Source organism: Haliotis asinina, chromosome 10 (genome assembly GCF_037392515.1).
Source record: "Haliotis asinina isolate JCU_RB_2024 chromosome 10, JCU_Hal_asi_v2, whole genome shotgun sequence".
In the NCBI taxonomy this organism is placed as follows: domain Eukaryota; kingdom Metazoa; phylum Mollusca; class Gastropoda; order Lepetellida; family Haliotidae; genus Haliotis; species Haliotis asinina.
Window position 1 is genome coordinate 21,607,354 of NC_090289.1, and position 21,541 is coordinate 21,628,894.

The 21,541-nt window shown below is 36.8% G+C and overlaps 1 protein-coding gene across 1 annotated transcript in view; it reads right to left on the reverse strand.

The window, feature by feature from the left end:
* Positions 1-4,089: 4,089 nt before the first annotated feature.
* Positions 4,090-21,541, reverse strand: part of LOC137298859 (transcription factor Sp4-like) — a 32,616-nt gene continuing 15,164 nt past the window's right edge. Inside the window, exons 4-7 of the mRNA XM_067831191.1 lie at positions 20,181-20,276; positions 19,116-19,216; positions 17,183-17,308; positions 4,090-6,986 (exon numbers count right to left, since the gene is read on the reverse strand). Coding sequence (XP_067687292.1) covers positions 6,829-6,986; positions 17,183-17,308; positions 19,116-19,216; positions 20,181-20,276 — 481 coding nt within the window. The 3' untranslated portion in view covers positions 4,090-6,828. The remainder of the gene's footprint in view (positions 6,987-17,182; positions 17,309-19,115; positions 19,217-20,180; positions 20,277-21,541) is intronic.

Genomic DNA, 21,541 nt, shown 5'->3' on the forward strand with positions numbered 1-21,541 from the left:
TTACTGGTGTTCCCAAGCAGGGGCGGTGACAATAAAATCACTTATGACACCATAAACATAAATCATAAATGTTTAAATTGCAGGGTGTCTGTTGTGATCCAAGATTAACATTTTCATGCAATATATCACTTTAGCTTGACACTTGTAACAAGGTCATCAATCTATATTTTAAGTGTACTAAAAAACTTAAAGGTCAAATGCAACCAAAATTTCAAACATAATTAAAACACAGTTATCACTTGTTCATGATATATATAATGCACTGGTGACTGAGTAAAAACAAATAAACACAATTGTAAGCCTATAATTGCAAATCAAAAGTGCAATATTTTGTACTTGGGTTTACTTCCCTCAGAACAATGCAGCCATGAAACCGAACCGAACCGTGAAACTGAAAATATCTCACAACTACCCTTTCTTGACATCCTTGTCACCCGCAATACTGACAAAACTATCCAAACCTCTGTCTATCGCAAACCTACCCACACTGACCAATACCTCCACTTTGATTCTAATCACCCTCTCAGAACTAAAACTGACGTTATCTCCACCCTCACCCGCCATGCTGTAACCATCTCTCTCTCCAAAAACCTGAACTAAATCATCTCAGCATGTCTTTACCCTACTATCCCACTAAACTTGACTGCATCATCAACTCCACTATCAACCCCGCACCCAAACCCAAAACTACTAAGTCTGACTGAGCTCCTGTTCGCATCTCGCTTCCTTACATCACACCACATTAGCAACAAGCAGGCCTTGACACATACTTCACCACAGCCACACCCATCAAAACCATCATCAGGGCAAATGGTAGGAAACACTCCACAACAAAACAAGAGCCAAAGGGTGTGGTATACAGCATCAGCTGCAACTACATTGGGTAAACCTCCGGACCCACTAAACATTCGCATCAAAGAACACAAGACATCAACAAACAAAGCAGACAAAAAATTCCATTTTGGAACATATTACCAAATTTCCTGACCAGAAAATCAATTGGGACACTATCAAAACACTCTCCAGCAACAAACATGATTACAAGCAGAGAAAATTGGCAGAAGCTATTCACATCCGCAGACACAACCCTTCTATAAACAGGGATCAGGGTATATTTCTACCTACCCAAATCGACAATTTAATCAAGAAATATTAATCTCTGGCTTCCGTCACTAATCCTCTATTAATTGGTCTGCTGTAATCCCACCCCCACCCCGACACTAATTACTGGTTATATCAACGACTCTAGTTATACTTTGATGTTTTTGTTATCTCATCTCCTCAATTATGTTCTTGTTATCGTTAATCTAATCAGCAATATCTCCTGTACCTGTATATAAACCTGTTACACCTTGTCCTCCCATATGCTTGAAAACTCATACTGAAATTCATACTGAAACATCGCTACTGTGAAAATAAAGAAGTTGATCATCCATAAAATTTGTTCCTTCACCTTTAGCTCAGCAACTTTGAAAACGCCTCTAAAACAGTCGAACAGTCAGGGCCAGTGGAGGTGCACTCATGTGTAACAACGCCTTGTCACTGGCCACTGGTTCATTTGCCGATATGCTTAGCCAGTCCTTTGTTTATGGCCTGCAACACTGTTAATTTCAAATTGCAAATAGTCTGTTATTGAAGTTGTGCATTGCATACTGTCATCAGCAGATAAAAAGGCAGACACACAAGTGTCAATAAACCAGACATTCATTTTTCTCTGTGACGGAGTCTGCTTATCACAATCAACACGTTATTTTATGTAACGAGTAGATTACTTACTTGTTTATGTACACAAACCAAGATTAGACTACTGCTCACAACTCCATACTGTTTCAAGCTCCATAAACCTGTGCATGCGTTATGAGAGCAGCGCAGCATAGCTGTTGAAATCAATTTTTCCCTAAGCACTGGGGGAAAATTAGTGAATCGTTTGAACTCCAATTTCGCAGGCTTTTTTCATTACGTTTTTTTTTCAACTTTATTGGTTGAAGTTACTTTTTTGATGATTTGTTTCAGTAAGTGCATACCGAAAGCTATCAGAATCTGCAAAGTTGCATGTGACCTTTTACGCTGATAAGTAATTTTCTTGCTGTTTGTCTCTAACTGTGATCTTAAAAAGCTTAACCTGTATTCAATCTAAAACTGAGAATTTGCACATGGGTCTCTGGCACAAATCAACCTCAGCGCTCCAAGTTGAGCGTTCAGAAATGCCTGTTCACATTCATTGAAAAAAAATATCGAAATATGTCTTAAAATGAAAACCATGAACAAAACCATGCAGTCTCTGACACTGTTATTGTCTGTCGAACATCCTCGATAATCTTGAAAAATTCAGTAAATCTGCCTCCTACCCAGGAGGCATCAAGGGCTCGGCCCGACAACTGCATCATATCTACCTCTTTGCTGGCTCTCAAAGTAGCCAATTAGATAAGAGGTTACTGCTGAACATTCCTGAGTCAACAAAGATCTATGCAACATCTATGCTAGAACACTGAACTCCTTCTGCCTCTTTAGGTACTTATCCAAAAAGTGTGTAGCAAAGTTTAGTCGTAATAAAAGATGCCTTGTGATTGGTACGTTTAACTACCCAGCATAGATACTAGATGGAATAAAAATCCAGCAAAGGGGTGTAATTTGATTGAATTATCAGGACGTAGATGCATCCAGGGTACTATTACAGACTTATACCCTTGACTTTATCGAGGATGGTGGAATAACAGACCTCGTGGCAAAATTCCTTAGGGCTTCAACATACTGAGATTAGGTGCTCGACGTGTTATTCTGAAATGTTGCCAATGAACCCTGAATCAGTTGGAATGTTTTCCAAAACACACAAATGCCGAAGTGCGCTTCCACCATACTGGATACAGTATCATTGCTTATTGTGGCTCAATCCGTTTAGAATATGCAGGAGAGGATCGTAGCAACAAATAGCAAACTAAACGGAAATACCATGCAATGACTTGATAATTCATAAGAACGCCACGACTGATGCAAAATCACACTGAACAACAATGGTAGTTATCAGCATTTCTGTTTTCTTCTCTTATTTACAATGAAAATGATAAAAAACATATAACAATACACAATTAGAATCATTCTGATTACTTACATTGCACAATTATGTACAAACGATCTCTGAATCAATAGAAGAATCCTTGCAAAATCCTGGGTACCCTTGTCGGCAAAGCTGCCACTTTGTAAGAAACCACCAGTACTGATGTCATACTTCAAAATTGTACATATTGGGCAATTTCTTTGAGGTGAAGGTCAGTTGAACAAGAGTAAACACAATTGCCCTATCCTTCCGATTACGCTTTCACTATAATGATGTATATTTTGCGTATCATTCAGATAATTTTTCAGTAAACTAATTTCACTATCTACATTTAGCCTTTACATATGTTAGAAGATAACATGTAGCAATTAATGCAACATGTGCCTTAGTTCCTGTCATGTTGAATATTCATTGTAGCCATTGCTAGACTTTGCTTACAAGAAAAACAGAATTAGGAGTCCACCCTTCCCTCAATTTGCATTCACAAAACATTGTCAGTGTTATTTGTATGTCAATGTTATTTGAGATAGAGAATTACTACCACAAAGTATCAAACGAGTTGCTATTGGCAGCAAGGTACATTGAAAATAATAGAAGAGCTCTTAGCCAATCAGAAAGTGACATTCCTGTGTGAGGTAAGATAAAGCTTCATGTAGAAATTAGTACAGAAATATGACCATATGTGAATTTATCAATGTTTATTCATGTGTATAATTTCAATTTTCACTAAGTATTAATAACATATCAGTACTTATAACAGACATGCACATAACAAAATAAACTAACAAAGGTTTTACAATCAAAGGTAATTTAAAGGATATACAATTTCTTGCCAGGCAAAATGTACATGCTTTAATTTATGTTCTATATTAAATATCTGTACAAATATTATATCCCCTTGAAAGATAACAAATTTCATTAGAACATAAGAATTACATAGCACTGCTGCTCACCTGACAATGAAGTATAGTCTTAATTGTCAGTAAAGACATGTGCTTTACATAGTATGTCTCTTGGCATTAACAGTTATATGATTCAATGGACAAGTTACTTTGGGTAGGGTGACTACAGGGGCAAAGAGAAATATTGTAATTTGTTAATAAACCATTGCCTTTGAAAAAGCTTTTGTTACTACTGCAATACTTACTTCACATGTATGAAATCTATTGGCCTCTGTCATCACAGAAATAAGATAATCATTTGAATTTAGAATACAGCTATTTCCTGTAAGAAAATACAAGTGAACTTTAAAAAATATGGATGCAATGATTGGATCACATTGTACCTAAACTATTACTACATTCGGAATAATATACACATGGAACTTAATTAAGCACAACAAAAATTTAATATGACACAAAATGGAAATTTCTACAAAATATTTATCCATCTATGATAAACAGTGTTCCCACACTATACCACTGACAGAACCACAGTTAACATATCTGATGTAGCAGACTGTGCCCTAAACACAGTAACTGATTACAAGTCTACAACACATTGGTCATGAACATTGCTGGTACAAAGTCTCAACAAAGGTTGAATGCAAATTACAAAGCATTATCACAAACTGTTTAAAGTGTGAAGATGGCAGATTATGGAGTGAGAAATATTGGAATACCTTGCAGGGAGACTAGATATCAACAAACTGAAATCTATTTGAAGCTTAGAAACACTGAATAACAAATGAAAGTCAGGCCATCACCAGTCCAGCCTCATATCAAGGAGAGAAGATGAAGAATTGTCAATGCTTGATAAGGAACATCCATTTCACAAGTCTTTTTCAAGACATGGTGGGTACCAGGCAAAGTGATTTCAACCAGAAGTATCAGATATGGTCTGATACAGAGCAAGACAACTTTGTAGTATAAGATTTCACATGTAGTATGTCTAAACTAGAATAATGCAATTTGATAATTAGAGCTGACATATCAATTAAAAATTGATTGTAGTTGAAAAGCCCACCACTAAACTCACATGAGTCATAATGAGATACTATAAATGCAATCTGAACATAACTTGACATCAGCATGATATCCTGAAGAAAACAGTTATCCTCCATTTGGAGAACCATGTTGTTGGCCAAAAGACCTGGGTTTATGGATGATGCTAGGACTCAGATCATACGCTGTCCTGGAACACTTGCATCAGAACGATACGGTAACACTTCCTTCAGGGAAACCAAATCCAAGTGAACACCAGTGGAACATATTAGACTGTAACTTCAGAGACCCATCTGTTCAAACTTTAAATGGGCTTGATGCTGTTTTGAATGGGCATGGCTAGACATACCTCCAGAACAAGTGCAATGACTGATCCACGGAATATAGGAAACATACATCAGGCATCATATATGTGTAGGATTGACAAGAACAAAATAGTACTCAACTTTCTTAAAGAAGCCCAAAATATGACCTATTTTCTTCAATATGGATGAGTGTTGTAGGCAGTAAATATCATTGATTACTATTATGTCCAACACATATTGGCTGCAAAAACCCCTGGCTCATTCATGAACATATAGGTTGTGCTTAATTTCCAGGTGTATGTATTCTAATACAGTGTGAAGTAGCAGCAGCCTTTAAATTGTGTATTTATATAACACACCAATAGCCCTGAAGCACTGACTCTGTGAAAATGCTGACATACACTGCTCAACAGTACACTAAATACAGTCTTTTTATGAGTCAACAGATGTATGTTGAAGACATCCATTCTCTGTCACCTGTATATGGTGAATAAGTTTAAAAAAAATGTAAATGACATATTGTTGCAGAAATAGCCAAGTTGTGGCATCCTTACTTGATGCGAGATATGAACAGGATGAACAAATTCAGGTACAATTACTGTTGAGAACAAGCATGTGAAGTTGTTTCTCAAACAATGATGTCAACATTGGATGATGCATAACCTTTCAGTATTTTCCAATATGGACCCTTCAACCATATTGTTTCTCATCAAAATAACAGGCCCGACTAAGTTTTGTAGCAGATTCTAAAATATAGTGTTTTTAGCAATATTCAAGGATGTCATCTTGAGGAAACATTAGCAAATGGTAACCTTGTCAACAGAAACCCCAAAGCATATATACTGCAGGTCAAATAACTGTGTCATATGTGGATTTTTGTTTGTGGAGTGATCTTAATATTTTGTAAGTCCCTCTGATCCCTTAGTACTAGCCGTTGTCTCATTGGTTAAGTCTATTTAACCATCTTGCTATTGATTGGACGGTCACAGGTCGCTCAAAGGTTACCTGACGCGACCTTCTACTTGGGTTTGTTAGACTCAGTCTCAGTGTTCGTTCATTACACTCCACCACTAAGTTTACTTAGACTAGACTGCCTTAATACACTCAGTATGCCACAGGAGAGTAGTCAATCATACTGGTCATTTGTTAATATTGTTCTAAACAACTTAAAATTAAGGAATATTTAAACATTCTGAGCTTGCTCCTGTAGTCACTCAGGATGACTATGTAAGTGAACTATGATACAAAATATTTGAATTATATGCAAAACAACCAATATGCATACAGTGGTACAAGAAGTAAGTAACAACTTGTAAGTTATTCTCATGTTTATGAGGTACAGTTAATTCACAAAGCTAAGCAATCTGCAATCTCTGTGCACAGCACTTAAGTCTGAACTTGGACTACATCCACTTTAAGACCTTGGCTTTTGACTAGTGGCCTATTTCAAGCACTGCATCTGTTACAGCTGGTTCACATATGGTGAACTGAAACTGTACTGACTCTAAAGTTGTTGTGTAACATCTTAAACCATCAACTTCATGCTTGCAGAGTCACTGCCCTCATCATCATCATCATCATCATCCTCTTCATCATCATCATCTGCATTTTCCACTTGATGACTGGTTTGGATAGTATCATGTTCTTCGTTGTATTCAATGTCAGGTTCCTCCTCTGTTGTCACTGAAAATCAATGGGAAAACATTAAGAGTTAGCATGTAGCATCACTCTTTCATATTCCTGCACTATGATGGATAGCTGGACTATACTGCTGGAACATTCACAGGTCACTGGAAAGCAGCATAGGAAAGCTAATGGTCAACTTTATAACCAACTTCTTCAAACCAGACAAACACAAAACAATGCTATTAGCTCATGCCAAGAGGCATACAACCTTTCATTATTTGTCACTGCTACTGTGTACAAAAGGAATCCAGTAAGTGTCACAGAAATATAATCTAGAATCAACTAAATCAAAAGACAATAGTTGCTCAATATGTACAATCCAAATGAAACATGAAGGACACAACTCTATGATGAAGCATCATTAACCAAAGAAAGCTAATGTAAGTAAGTAAGGTCCTATTTTGAATTCATCAGTAAGGATTTACGGGAGCAGATTAAATATGAATATTTACAGCATTTGTTGTCAAATATGATAAATTTTGATAGTTCCACATTCATTGTAATGCTACAAAAATAAAACAACGAAACAGCACCAGCACTGAACACATTATGTCATGATAAACATAATTAGAAACATACACCAGATTAGAATAAATATGCATTTTGAGAGAATATAAGGTCATAGTTGCAGCCATATTGAAAATCAAATTCTAGCAATCATTGTTGGGATCAATAACCTGATTTTTCAGCTTCCTTTGTGTAACAGTCGCAGAGATTCTGTGACAAGATATGCATTTTCAGACAAATTAAAAGCATGGTCATATTTCCATTCCATACTTTTTGATACCAACCATATTTTTAAAATACAGGTGTTTCTTTCAAATAACATGTTTAAGAGGTGTGACAATTTTATTATTCAACAAGCATTGTCACTAAGGAGACATAATCTCCTGCTGCATATTATCAAATTAGGAGATAAACATCATGTGTTGGCCAATTTCCAGGTGTTATTGAGTATTTGAAGCACGGGAATGCATTTGGAACCGACGGCTTCAGCCGGAGGTTTCAAATGAAATATTCCCGTGCTTCAAATACTCAATAACATCCGTAAATTGGCCAACACATGATGTTTATTGACATTGTAAAAACAAAAGTAAACCAAAGGGTTTTACTGTCTGCAGTCGTTTACATCGAGAACAAGTACAGCAGTGAAGTGTCATCAGCTGGCCGTTTCAGCTGGTTCCCATGGTAGCATCTGGAGTTGCTCACTTGTGACGTCATTCTAACTCTACATCACAATATGATTGAATGACGTCACCACTGTTGATGACGCAACAAAACAATTGTATGCGAGGTTTCTACGTGTCAGTACGCAGTAAATAGTCTTGCAGTTTCCGGGAATCTAATACCATTTGATCATGTTTTTCAACCAATCAGATTACAGAACACAGTGACTTTTGGTTTACAATCAAACTTAAAAAGAAATGAAAGTGAAGGTCACAGTTTAAAATGAAGTAAAATGTCAACAAAACCATTTCTCTCAAACTCTCTTGATATCAAACCTGACTGAGACCTTTCTTTCAGAGTGATAAACCTAGATACCAAATATGAAAATAATCTAGTCCACAGTTCTCAAGATATTCCATTTTGTACTTACATACGTACAGAGCCTTACACCATACCCCCGTGCAAACAGGCGGCAAGGGATAAAAAAAATGATCTGTATTGTACAAAATGTTTCCTTGCATATAAATTTATTATGAAAGTTACTGGCAGTTTAATTTATTCATTAGAAAATATTTCACTCAAATTTCACATTTTACTTTTTTAGATGTCAAAAATAAACCCACTACCAAGCGTTTCATATCAGTGACCAACAATGATCATGAACATATTGTTTCGGATTCGAAGAGCAAAACCACCCTTCAACAGCTGTCGGGAGTAAAACTCTTGAAACATAAGAGCAAAGACAATCATTTTAAATGAACAAAATTATCATAATTTGGCATAACACATCCTATGATAAACGAGGGAGATGTAAATCATTTTGAACATTGTTTATTACTCACCCATTGAGGGCACTACAGTGTAATATGTTTATGGAAATATTACACTAGTGTAATACTGCTTGACGTTTGACGTCAAAATGTTTCAGAGTTGGGATGTCACAATGCTAATGTCGCTGTCGCAATTTTACTAGACCTTGCTTGACTTGAAAGCTGGGAGTCCTCACACTGTAGGTAATTTCGCCTCAGTTTCTGTCACTTTATTTCGGTGAGTAATAAACAGAATACCAAACTCACATCCGTGAAATACCATTTTTATTAAACTCATTAAAGATTTAGTAAATCTTAAATCGTTTAATAAAAACAGTATTACACGGAAGGTCATTCAGCATCCTCTATTACTTACCTTTTAGCAAAATGATATTAAAACACTGAAGTACACATTTTTTTTAGCAATGTTACAAAAAAAATAAACCAGTTAGGTCTTGATAATCCAGCAAATCACAATGCCATTTCAGATGGTGATTTAGCTAAAATTACCCTCTATCTTCAAAACAAAGTGTGGTTTGAAGCCTCGTAAGAATGTAAGAATGATGAAGTTTGGTACAAAAGTAAGCCCCTTGGTCAAAACACACTGAAAACGATGATGAAATGGATCTTGGCCACTTGCGAATCGAGTCAGGTCTACACAAATCATTGTTAGATCCACCACTGTTACACTGCTTTCACATGCTAGGATGGAAGCAAGGCAAATAGTTATGTCTGTGCTCATAAAACACTGATTCATCAGCAGCGCAAAAGTGACAGTATTCCGCAATACTTCAAACTGGGTCCAGAGGATATGACATCAACAACTCACGTCCTAACCTGCCTGCTTCCATCCCCACTGTAATGCCAAGTCATTCAACTTCCACTTTTACTGTCCAGGTTTCCAAAATAAAAGCTGGAATGTCTGGTCCTATCCAGATTGGGAATAGCAGTGTCGTTATTAACAATTACTTCCATGATTGAATAATGTTAGCGGGGCAGTCGATTGTGGTACAGAAGAGGAGGTGAAAAATTCACTTGAGAACATCACATATCTTTAGTTGCTCACTGTATAAACATTTTATGTTACTTGTTACATACTGGTTACATACTTGTTACATACTAGAACCATACTGGTTCCTGAGAAAAAATCAAACTGTGTTATTGAAAATGTTGTATTTTTTCATTAAACAACCTGTCCCCTAAGTGGATGATTCCAAACAGTTTCCAGGAAGAGGGCAACTTCACACCTTGTGTTCTTGCTCTCCAAAGAGTGCCGTTTGAGAATGTTTATCTGTCGTGCTAGAATGAAGATAAAGCTACTGTGTTTTCACTATTGTAGTACTACATTGTTGATATAAGGCTGCTAAATGTTCAATTTAAAAACCTCACGAGAACACATTCGGGTTTTAAATTAAATTTAGTGGTCTTAAATCAACGACAAAGGATTGCAAAATTGAAGACAGGGAAGTTTTACCTTCTAAATAAAATCTTCTATTTCAAAATCTATGAGTATATTATAACTTTAGACACACTGTCTTTAAACATTAAAACCTAGAAGTACTCTGCATCAGAAAACAAAATATAAACCAATATCATACTTTGATACCTATGTTTGTCACTGTATTCACAAAATACTCAGTAAAAGAAATTACTCAATTTGTTAAGGAAATGAAAGGGTTTCAAGTAAATACACACTGTAGAAATACTGACAACAGTGACATATATTCCTTTGATTTCTAGGGTACCAAAACTAAGGCTTGGCTCATGTCTTCAAAGATTTGCCGATCATTATCTCTAAACCTGTATGCAGAAGGGCGAGTATTTTTTCTGCATTTGTTTACCAACACCAGTGAGGCTGCCCATCATTGCTGCTCCAAGCCTGTCACAAGTGAGACATGATTGTATTAGTCAATTCTAAGCTTTGCGAATCTCTTTTGACAATAGTGTGTGAACAACCATATTTATCAATTGGTTAGTTTGCCTTGAAACTTGTAGTTGTTCACCTGAACGGATATACCAAACACACACAGACACATGCTTTTCCACTGTGACATCAGAACTTTCATCTAGCATATCTGAGACGACTTGATGTCAACAACTGAAACAGTCAGCTCATGAGAAATACACTTTTGTGTTTCTGTCACTATGGCCCAACTGAGATTCTTATACTTGACAAGTTATCTATTCTGTAAAGCTGAAAGCTTCCACTCCTGTCCATCCAACAATTACTGCTAGACACATATTAGATGATCCTGCGCACTAAACGCATTCGTGACAATAGAGGCTGTACAACGAATTGGGCAAGTACACTTGGCTGCTACAGGTAGCTTGACCATTATGCACATGCAATACATGCTAACCGTGACATGAAATCAACACCGCTACTGTGTAACACCTGTGTCGCTACTTTGTAACACCAGTCTCGCAACTGTTTTACACCCGTCTCAATACTGTTAAACAGATTTCAGTTGTAGTAAAAAATGTCGCAGTTAGGAAAACATGGGCAAATAGTTCATTCTCAGGCAAGGGAGATAGCATACAATGTTATCATGTATTTGGACAAAAATTGTGCAACCAAAGCAGATTCTCTTTTACAAAGTAGTCTTGCTACTGGACTCCCAACGGAAACTTTAAAGCGCATTAAGGCAGAAGGTGGTAGGAGTGCGAGTGGACCTACATTTATCAGTCCTACCAAGTTGCGCAAACCCAAAACTAGCAGTTACAAACTTGATGATTTCGACCGGTGTGCGTTCCGTCAATTTGTACCAAGTTTATATGGTGTAAAAAAACAACTACCTACTCTGGATACGATGTATGATATGGCAAAGTGCCAGTTGAACTACAAGGGTTCTAAGGAAAGTTTTCGAAAATATCTCAAAGACATGAGGTTTAGGAGGCGAAAAACGCAGTCAAACCGTAAACTTTTAACTCATTAAGGCCGAGAGACGCATATGTGGGGCAAATTAATTAGCTTCGAACAGCGAGAGACGCTTATTGGGGGTTACAAAAAGCACCTCTTATTCAGCGAGAGCCGCATATTGGGGGTGATAAAAAGCAACCCTCATTCAGCGAGAGCCGCATATTGGGGGTTCTAAATTTTAAATTCGTATTGTACCTATTATTTCATTCAATTTAGCAGTAATGATCAAAGATTAGCTTTTCTTACGAGAGAGGAGGTTACTTACGGTGTTAATCAGAAGAGCTATTAATGTGTTTTGATAACAATTGCTTGCAATGTCGGGGGCTTATACTGGCAAATGAACACGTCTGCAAAAAAGGGGATTATGAGATGTTGTTACAGGAGGTAAGTGTTTGTTACTCGTCACTCGAGTGAATACTAAGATACTCTGCACATTGAATTAACGGTGACAAGGTTACAAAACCTTCTAAATTAAATCATTCATTCATTCATTTTGAGGAGTCCATTGTCAATCTTCTGAAATTCGTTTGCTTTCAAAGCAAATATAAGTATGCCCATCTTCATAAATATTTGGGGAGATTCAACTGTAAGTGTATACATCACAATAAATCAGTATCGAGTAACTTATTTTAATTCTATAATACATGTACTTGAATTGTGATATGTATTCGTAACAATGTGCAGATTATATTGAAACGTTCAGCAAGCCATTATGTTTGATGTAAAAGTAGTGTGCGCAAAATGCATATCCAAATAAATACTATCTCTACTCAATGGTTGGATTGGGTTATCCGGGGTAAAAACAATTGGATTGTAGCGATTTGAGCGCTTTAAAGAAAAATAAACTAGTCAAAGTGCTTCTTAGTCCTACGTGTACATTTCAGGCATCCTTATGATTATGTATGTTCACGATACACACAAACTTTTTCATGATAGCTAGAGTTGATAAAACCGAAATCCAGCATATCGATTGGTCAACGATCAAACCAATAGTCAATCTGTATCCAAGCTGTCTAGTGACCGAACGTGCTCTTCAGAAATTTAGCCCACGCCCCATCATCTGTCATTTCCTCTGTGACAGGTATCTCATGATACGATTGGTCATAGAAAAGAAATCAGCCACTATATTGAACAGTTGAGATACAAAACGTACTATTCGGGAACTTTGATGACGCCCATCCCGTGACCCTTTGTCTTATGTATGTGCAAGGAATAGCATTATACAATATGCATACATGTATGTTCGTATGATAACGTATATTTTCTTCGTTAAATCTAGATGAACCAAAGTAACAAACTGTGAATCTGTTCCATGTAAGTCACACATTAACTTATAAGTACTTACCTTAAAATGTTCAGTATATACTAGCAACGCATCAGGGAAAATGCTTGTGTCATAGAAGATTATTAGGCATGTGCGTAAATTATTCTTTACTGCCATTGACATAGATGTTTTGAACAATTTAACCTCACACAATGATATGAGAGGGACAATTTGTTTAAATGTGTCTTACATACAAAGAATACAAACATGTGTTCAGAAAATACACATGCACCAAGATTATTATGCACGAGCGTAAATTTTTCTTTACTGTCATTGACATAGATGTTTCAACAATTTAACCTCACACAATGATATGAGAGTAACTATTTGTTTAAGTGTGTCTTAGATACAAAGACTACAAACGTGTTAAGAAAATACACACGCCACCAAAAGTCTACAAGAGAAAGTGTAATAAAATTACGTAAAACGTTACATATATGACATGTATTCACTCCTGCTTTCTTTCAACATATACCTTTACAACGCAATTAAACAATTAAACAATCAGGACTTGCTCGTATGACGAGACAGTTTCCTGTAATCTACGAAACCAGCCAGGGATATCAGGCGTGATTAGCCCTAATTAATCTCGCCACAGCCGGCCAGGCAATCAGCACGGGGTTCCAGGTGTTGAGCAGTGAAGTGGCTCTCGGGCTTAATGAGTTAATGGAACGTAAAGACATTGTTTCCAAGCATTTGCAATACTTGCGTGCAATAAAGAAATACAGAGAAGAAAATCGAACACTCATCTTTATCGATGAAACATGGTTGCATGTACACCACATTGTCCAAAAGTGTTGGCAACTTGAGGGTGAAGTCGTAATAAATGGGGTTCAACCTCCACCTGGCACCCGACCTTGGCTTATTGTGGTTCATGCAGGGGTTTTTGTTCCAAATGCTTTGCTTGTTTTTGATTCCAAACTCAAATCAGCAGACTATCATAACGAGATGAACTTTGATAATTTTTCCAAATGGCTCCAGGAAAAGTTGATCCCAAACCTTCCACTGCACTCTGTCATCGTTATGGATAATGCACCATATCATAGCAAGCAAGTGGAAAAATGTCCAACAACCGCCAACAGAAAAAGATGACATAAAAGCGTGGCTACAAAGGCACAATATCTCATTTAATGAGAAAATGCTTAAAGCCGAACTATTGTTTCTTGCAAAATCCAACAAATCGGGCCCTGTCTCCAGAGTAGACACGATGTTGAAGCAACATGGTCATGATGTACTACGTCTCCCTCCATGCCACGCAGAACTAAACCTGATTGAGTTAATTTGGGCAAATGTGAAAAATTATGTCGCTTCACAAAATTTGCAGTTCACAAAAAGTTCCTTAAGAGTTGCCATAAATGAAAGGATGTCTGCAATCGGTGCAAAACGATGGTCGGAATGTTGTAAACATGTTGAAACAATTGAAGATGGTTACTGGCAACGCGAAATCGCAGTAGAAAGGGAAATTGACAGACTAGTGATTGACTTAGGACTTGCAAGTGATTCAGACACCAAGACTGATTCAGAGAGTGATAATTAAAGCATAAATTTTCCAGCATTGTTGCGTCTTGTATAATAATTGACTCACAGTATATCAGGTTTTTACTGTTCCCATACTTTGTCATAAAAAAAGAGTAATCTTTGGTGAGTTGTCTGTATTTTATATTTTTTTAGTCACTGATAAATCTACTGAGTCTGGTACTGAGTAATCCCCAAACCGAAAAATTTGTGTACAAAGATATTTCTCACTGACTTATCAATGTCAAAAGGTAATTTCAGTTTTCTGTACACAAGTTTGGTGACCATAATAAAAATATGACAGAAATTTGGGAATATTGTTTGAATGCTAACCATTTCTCTGGAGCCGGTTATATAAATTTCCAAGACATGTATTCCCGGTCGATCGCCAGCGGAATTATGGACGAAAATCAGCTCGTACAGAGAAATAGGAACAAAATTATGGTATAAAAATATTTCCCCCTTGCTACTCTGATTTAGCCACCACCATTCAGTAACAGATAACTTTTAACATATTAAAAAGTTAAATGAAAAAGTTAAATTAACTATGTGTAGTTATTATCTATTTAATATTTAGCAGACGAAAAGTCAACTTTTGCCCATTAAAACAACACCGCATATTCCTTCGAATGATAAGACTGCAATTTCAGGCATAAGATACTGATATTCCACGCTAACCTTTAGTCAAAACGAAGACAAATGGATGATTGGGGCACTGACAAGCATTTTAGATATTCAACAATTTTGTTAAAAAAAACCCAGGAAAATATCATTTGCTTTGTTAAATGGATCAGTGGTCCTAAACATATTTGCTCAGTATATTGTGTTGATTCAATTCATTGGGATTGTACCTGTTCCCAAATCGAGTGTGCTATAACAATTCATGCGCAAAACACACGGGAAAATGAACTTCTCGATATTTATCAGACAACCTGTCTCCCTCTTGTTTCAAGTGGATCGTTCTGTGGGGCATTCCCAAGTATGCAAATTGGGGTCATTTGTCAGGTCGTGGATCATCTTATATGTGTTTACCAGTAACTACTGGCTTTCTTTGTCACACTGTTGTTGTTTCTACAAATACATAAATAGTTTGTTGTACTCCACTGTTTCATTCACCTGATGAAGAAGTGAGAATATACTTCAAATGTCGAGACTCTTCACAATAAATGTTGTCATCCATAAAAAACTCTTGGCTATAATACACTATGTAACTAATAATATACCATCACTTGGATGGACCTTCATATCAATGTCAGCATTTTTCAAAAGCTGAAATGCCAAATTTTTATCACTCTTGTTAACACAATGTTTATGGTCGACACTTTCATTGTGACGAGCAATACCTGAAATCTTTTTTTCAAATCTTTTTCTGCCCACAAGCTTAGAATTGTCCTTTCTGCCTGACACACACTACAATATAACCTCATAAGACTGTCATTTTTTATTTAAAATTAACCATGGACATTGCTTTTCGATGTAGGAACTGTTTTGCTTTTTTCAAAATCTTGTTCTGTTTTACTTCCACACAAGGATAGCTAATGTAACAAGTTCATTTAAGATTTCACCTGCAACTGATTCTGATTGTGAAACACAATACTTGCCTATTAAGTCATCCAGCAGTCCTCTAATGAAACTGTTTTCTGTTTGTAGCATAAAAATATATAGATATTTTGTTTTGATCATGAGGAAGCTTTTGACCACTCCTGCTCGCCATAGTCAATTTGTTTACAGGACACATAGAAAGCAAACAGCATTTTGACTGGTTGCTATTTACAAACGAGCCAATCAGTGAAGGGTTAACAAACCATAACTGGTATTCTATCAGCATTGTGCATCTTTTCTTTACAAACATAACTATTCAAGACTTTTTTAACTGCGAATATTTGAAGACAGAAAAACGTGTTTGTTTCATATGGCTTGAAATGATAGTATTGATACCACATGGACCATGGGATTTTGATGTTTTGGGTAAATATTGTTATTTTGATATAGCATTAATTTAAATATTTTGTGTTTTTTTTCAAATGCTTGACATGCTGATGCTCTGGTATTGAAGTGGAAGGGTCTATTTGCTTACAAATTACCTCCAGAGATAAAGATGGTAGAAGATACAGATTTTGTCATCATTCTGTTAATCCTAGCACAGAGACTGGGCTTGGTGCCCAAGATTATTTCCATTATCATGTCACTGGTATGATACAATCACTGACTCATTCCAAATCAAACATGGCATAAGGTTATCTCCATTACGCCTACTTACATGCTTGAAAGCTAAGATGGAAAACATTCTACCGGTTGTGATGAACCAGATCATACTGAGGTAACATTACATCCTACTTTACCTTAAACACAAAAAGACACTGTGATGTGGAATACATGGAACTATGCAAGGCACTATGATGGCATGAGTGTGTAACCAGTACCATAACAAGTGAACTTGAAAGTAAGAAACATTTACCTTGAGTACTAGACACTGCATTTTGCTGTCCACTGCGGCGATTGTTGTGTGTCTTTATGTGTTTTGACAAATGATCACTCCTCATAAAGCGTTTGTTGCACTCTGAACACTGGAATTTTTTCTCACCTAAAACTCAGAAAAGGAAAGAGCATTATATAACATGTTCATTGTTATCTTACCTCACACATTAATGTCGTTTTCTGATTGGCTCAGCACACTTTTATTATTTTTATGTACCCCACTTACTAGATCTAGCGATGGCAATGAAAAGATTTGCATCCTATTCCAAAAAATTAACTTTGACTAAAAGTTCAAATGTAGTCCCTGTGAATACTAACAAGGGTTATTACAACGCAGAGATTTTACTGAGACAATATCAGCAAAATACAAAATTCTAATAGTTTGATTCACACAGATTGGATGAAGTGTACGATCTGATACACATGCTTCAAACAATTAAAATTTAAGACTCAAGTGTTCGGAAAGATAAATACGGTGTTCACTGATCCCTTGGGGCCTATGGGTTGATAGACCCTCAATGTCTGTTTACATTCCCCTCACCCTCCAGGCTCAGAGAACATAACCAAAAATCAACGGTACATTAATCCATGCCCCCTCATGACCAGTGAAGAAGGGGTTTGTTTGTTGTTTAACACTGCCTTCAGCAATATACAGCTATAAGGCAACAATCTGTCAGTAAATAGTCTGGACCAGACAATAGTGAGTATGTGACAAACTGTATATCTGAAGCATTCATGTTGGAATTGGTGATTTGATCTGCCAGATTATCAGTTTATTTCCACAGTTGAAACAAGAGTTATCAGAAGATGACACATCATCGCCGGCCATCTCATATTTGAAAGGACTAATCTGACACTTCCTTGACGTTCATTAAGACCTAGTTTGAATAGTTTTTATGGAAGTCATGGTAAATATAAATGCAAAATATCTGTAAACAGCAAAAGGCACCACTCCTAGACCTGTCTCATATATCTGCCAAGATCTGTTGAAAGATATCAAATGGTCTTTGAGTTATGCTTAGGTTACAGAGCCCATCCCTCCCTTTTGAGACTATGTCCGAATCATTTCAATGGAAATTGGGAAAAACGGAAATAACAAAAATCTGTAAATAGCAAATGGCACCACTATGGGGTCTAGTTCACATGTCTGCCAAGTTCTGTTGGAAGATATCATATGGTTTTCGAGTTGTGCTCCTGAAACAAGCACATCTCTACCTTCTGAGACCAAGTCCAAATCATTTCCATGGAATCCATGAAAAACAAAAATGACAAAAATCTGAAAATAGCAAAAGACACCACTTTGGAGTCTGGCTTATATATCCGCCATGTTTTGCCAAAAGATACAAGAAGTTTTTGAGTTGTGCTCCGAAAACAAAGCCCATCCCTCCCTTTTGAGACTAAGTCCAAAACATTTCCATGGAAACTGAGAAAATATTAAATCACAAAAACCTGTAAACAGCAAAGGGCACCACTTTAGGTCCTGACTGATACATCTACCAAGTTTTGCAGTAAAGTATTGAATGGTTTTTGAGTTAAGCTCCGGAAATGAAGCCCACCCCTCCCATTCGACTAAATCCAAAACGTTTCCATGAAAACCAAGACAAAAAAATGCCAAAAAATCAGTAAACAGCAAGAGGCACAACCTTAGGTTCAGTTTGTCATATCTACCAATCTCAGTCTAAAAATATTGAACAGTTTTTAAGTAATGCTTCTGAAACAAAATGATTGCGGATGGATGGCTGGATGGACGGACAGACAGACAAACGGACAGACAGACAAGGTGACAACTATCTCCCTCCGCATTACATGCCAGGGGAACAAAAATGTGAAAGATAATGAACAGAATACAGGCAATTCCAAAAGATAAACTAATACTTGGGGAAATATTTTCTAGTTGCTAGATTATCACTGACCTGTATGTGTTCGTTTATGCCTCTGCAATTCATCGGAACGTGTGAATCTCTTGCCACAAAACAACCAGTTACATACAAATGGTCGTTCTCCTGTGTGCCACCTGTAGACAAAATAATTCCATCTACTTATAATCTATGATTACAAAGTCTTCATTGCAGGAAATACCTCTTTGACTGGCAGGTTCTGACATCTAGTTAACCCCTGGACAGTTCATGGTTGTTCCTGCATACCTTATAAATACAAAGTCATTCAAACTGGCAATGGGCTAAAATTACCAAGACATTGTGAATTGAAAGTACTATTATCACAAACATGTCAGGGACATAAGCAAATAAGAGATGAACTTCCACTGATCAACAGGATATTTCAGATTATCTTCTGTATGACAGTGATGTCCCTCCTCCTGGCCCTGAAATGATTCCTGATAGACTAATGCTTTTATATAAATAATTTTTATAGCAACACATAAACCCATTTAAATTGCAAAGGATCCCTTGAAAGTTGGGCAGAAATCTAGACTTGCTTCATTTAGTACTGCACAATAGGGAAAATAATGTGGTTCAGGGAGTGAGAGACAGACTAGATTCCTGACTCTTATATCATGATTCTAGCAGTTAACTTCTGATCTGCTCTACTCATAACTGAGAAAATTGACTGAAATGTTAAATATCCTCTAAAAGCAGTAGCTGCAAGTTTTCTGCCCTCAATGAGAAGGTAGGTAATCAGTGGCTGGCAGCAAGAGCTAAGTGTTTCTACAGCTGGAAAATGCCTTTCATTAAAAAGAATTTTAGACATGTTTTTGTGTGACATGCAGAATTTCTCTCTGTGATCAGGCAGTCACGCGTATGAGTGACCCAATCTCAGGTAATCACTTGTACGCGTAATGGGAGACCGTCTCGCGTCCACGTTACGTCTTCTACTTGTAATGACTGCCATCGTTGAGACCGAAGTCTCCAAGAAGCGCAATTACAGCAGTGCTCAATAAACCAGTGATGCTCATTTTTGAGCATACATACTCCTTGTTGACGTTTTTTCCAAATGGATGTAGACTGTCAAAAGATTACCTTAAGTGGGCTCGTAGATGTGAAGTCTTCCCATATACTTTTCCACATCCAGGCATGTGACATATATGCTGCTTCTTCTTGTTTTCTCCAGTATTTCTAAACATAACAAGAGTCATCAGAAGATGACATATCCCCCGGCCCCCAAATGTTTGAAAGGACAAATAATCTGAGAGTTACTCATTGTATTTTTAGACTAAGTTTGAATTGTTTCCATGGAATTTATTGATTATAAACACCATATATCTGTAACCAGCAAAGTCACAATTTATCTCACATATATATTGTCTCTGTTGAAAGATATGAAATGGTTTTTGAGTTGTGCTCTAGGAACGAAGCCCACCCCTCCATTTTGAGACTAAATCCGAAACGTTTCCATGGAAACCAAGAAAATCAGAAATCACAAAAACCTTTAAAAACCAAAAGGCACCACTTTGGGGTCTGCTACACATATCTAGAAAGTTTTACTAACAGATATTAAGTTTTTGAGTTTTGCTCTGGAAATGAAACACACCTCTCACTTTTCAGACTAGGTCCAAAATGTTTCCATGGAACCCGAGAAAATAATAAATCACAAGATCCTGTGCATAGCAAAAGGCACCACTATAACTTCTGATTGATATATCTACCAAGTTTTGCAGAAAAACATTGAATGGTTTTTGAGTTCTGCTCCGGAAACAAAGCCCACCCCTCCATTTTGAGACTAAGTCTGAAACGTTTCCATGGAAACTGAGAAAATAAGAAATCACAAAAACCTGTAGAGAGCAAAAGGCACCACTTTGGGGTCTGCAACACATATCTGCCAAGTTTTACGGACAGATATTATGAAGTTTTTGAGTTCTGCTCTGGAAACGAAACACACCTCTCACTTTTCAGACTAGGTCCAAAACATTTCCACGGAAACCGAGAAAATAATAAATCACAAGATCCTGTACATAGCAAAAAGGCACCACTTCAGGTTCTGACTGACATATCTTCCAAGTTTTGCACAAAAATATTAAACGGTTTTTGAGTTCTGCTCCGGAAACAAAACACACCTCTCACTTTTGAGAGTAAGTAAAAAATGTTTCTATGGAAACCGAGAAAATAATAAATCACACAAAAATCTGTAAATACCAAAAGTCACCACTATATGTTCAGACCCATATATCTACCAAGTACTGCAGAAAAATAGCGAATGGTTTTTGAGTTCTGCTCCAGAAACCAAGCCCATCCCTCCATTTTGAGACAATGTCCGAAACGTTTCCATGGAAATCAAGAAAATAAGAAAACACAAAAACCTGTAAATACCAAAAGGCACCACTATAGGCTCAGATTGATACATGTACCAAGTTTTGCAGAAAAATATTTAACGGTTTGTCAGC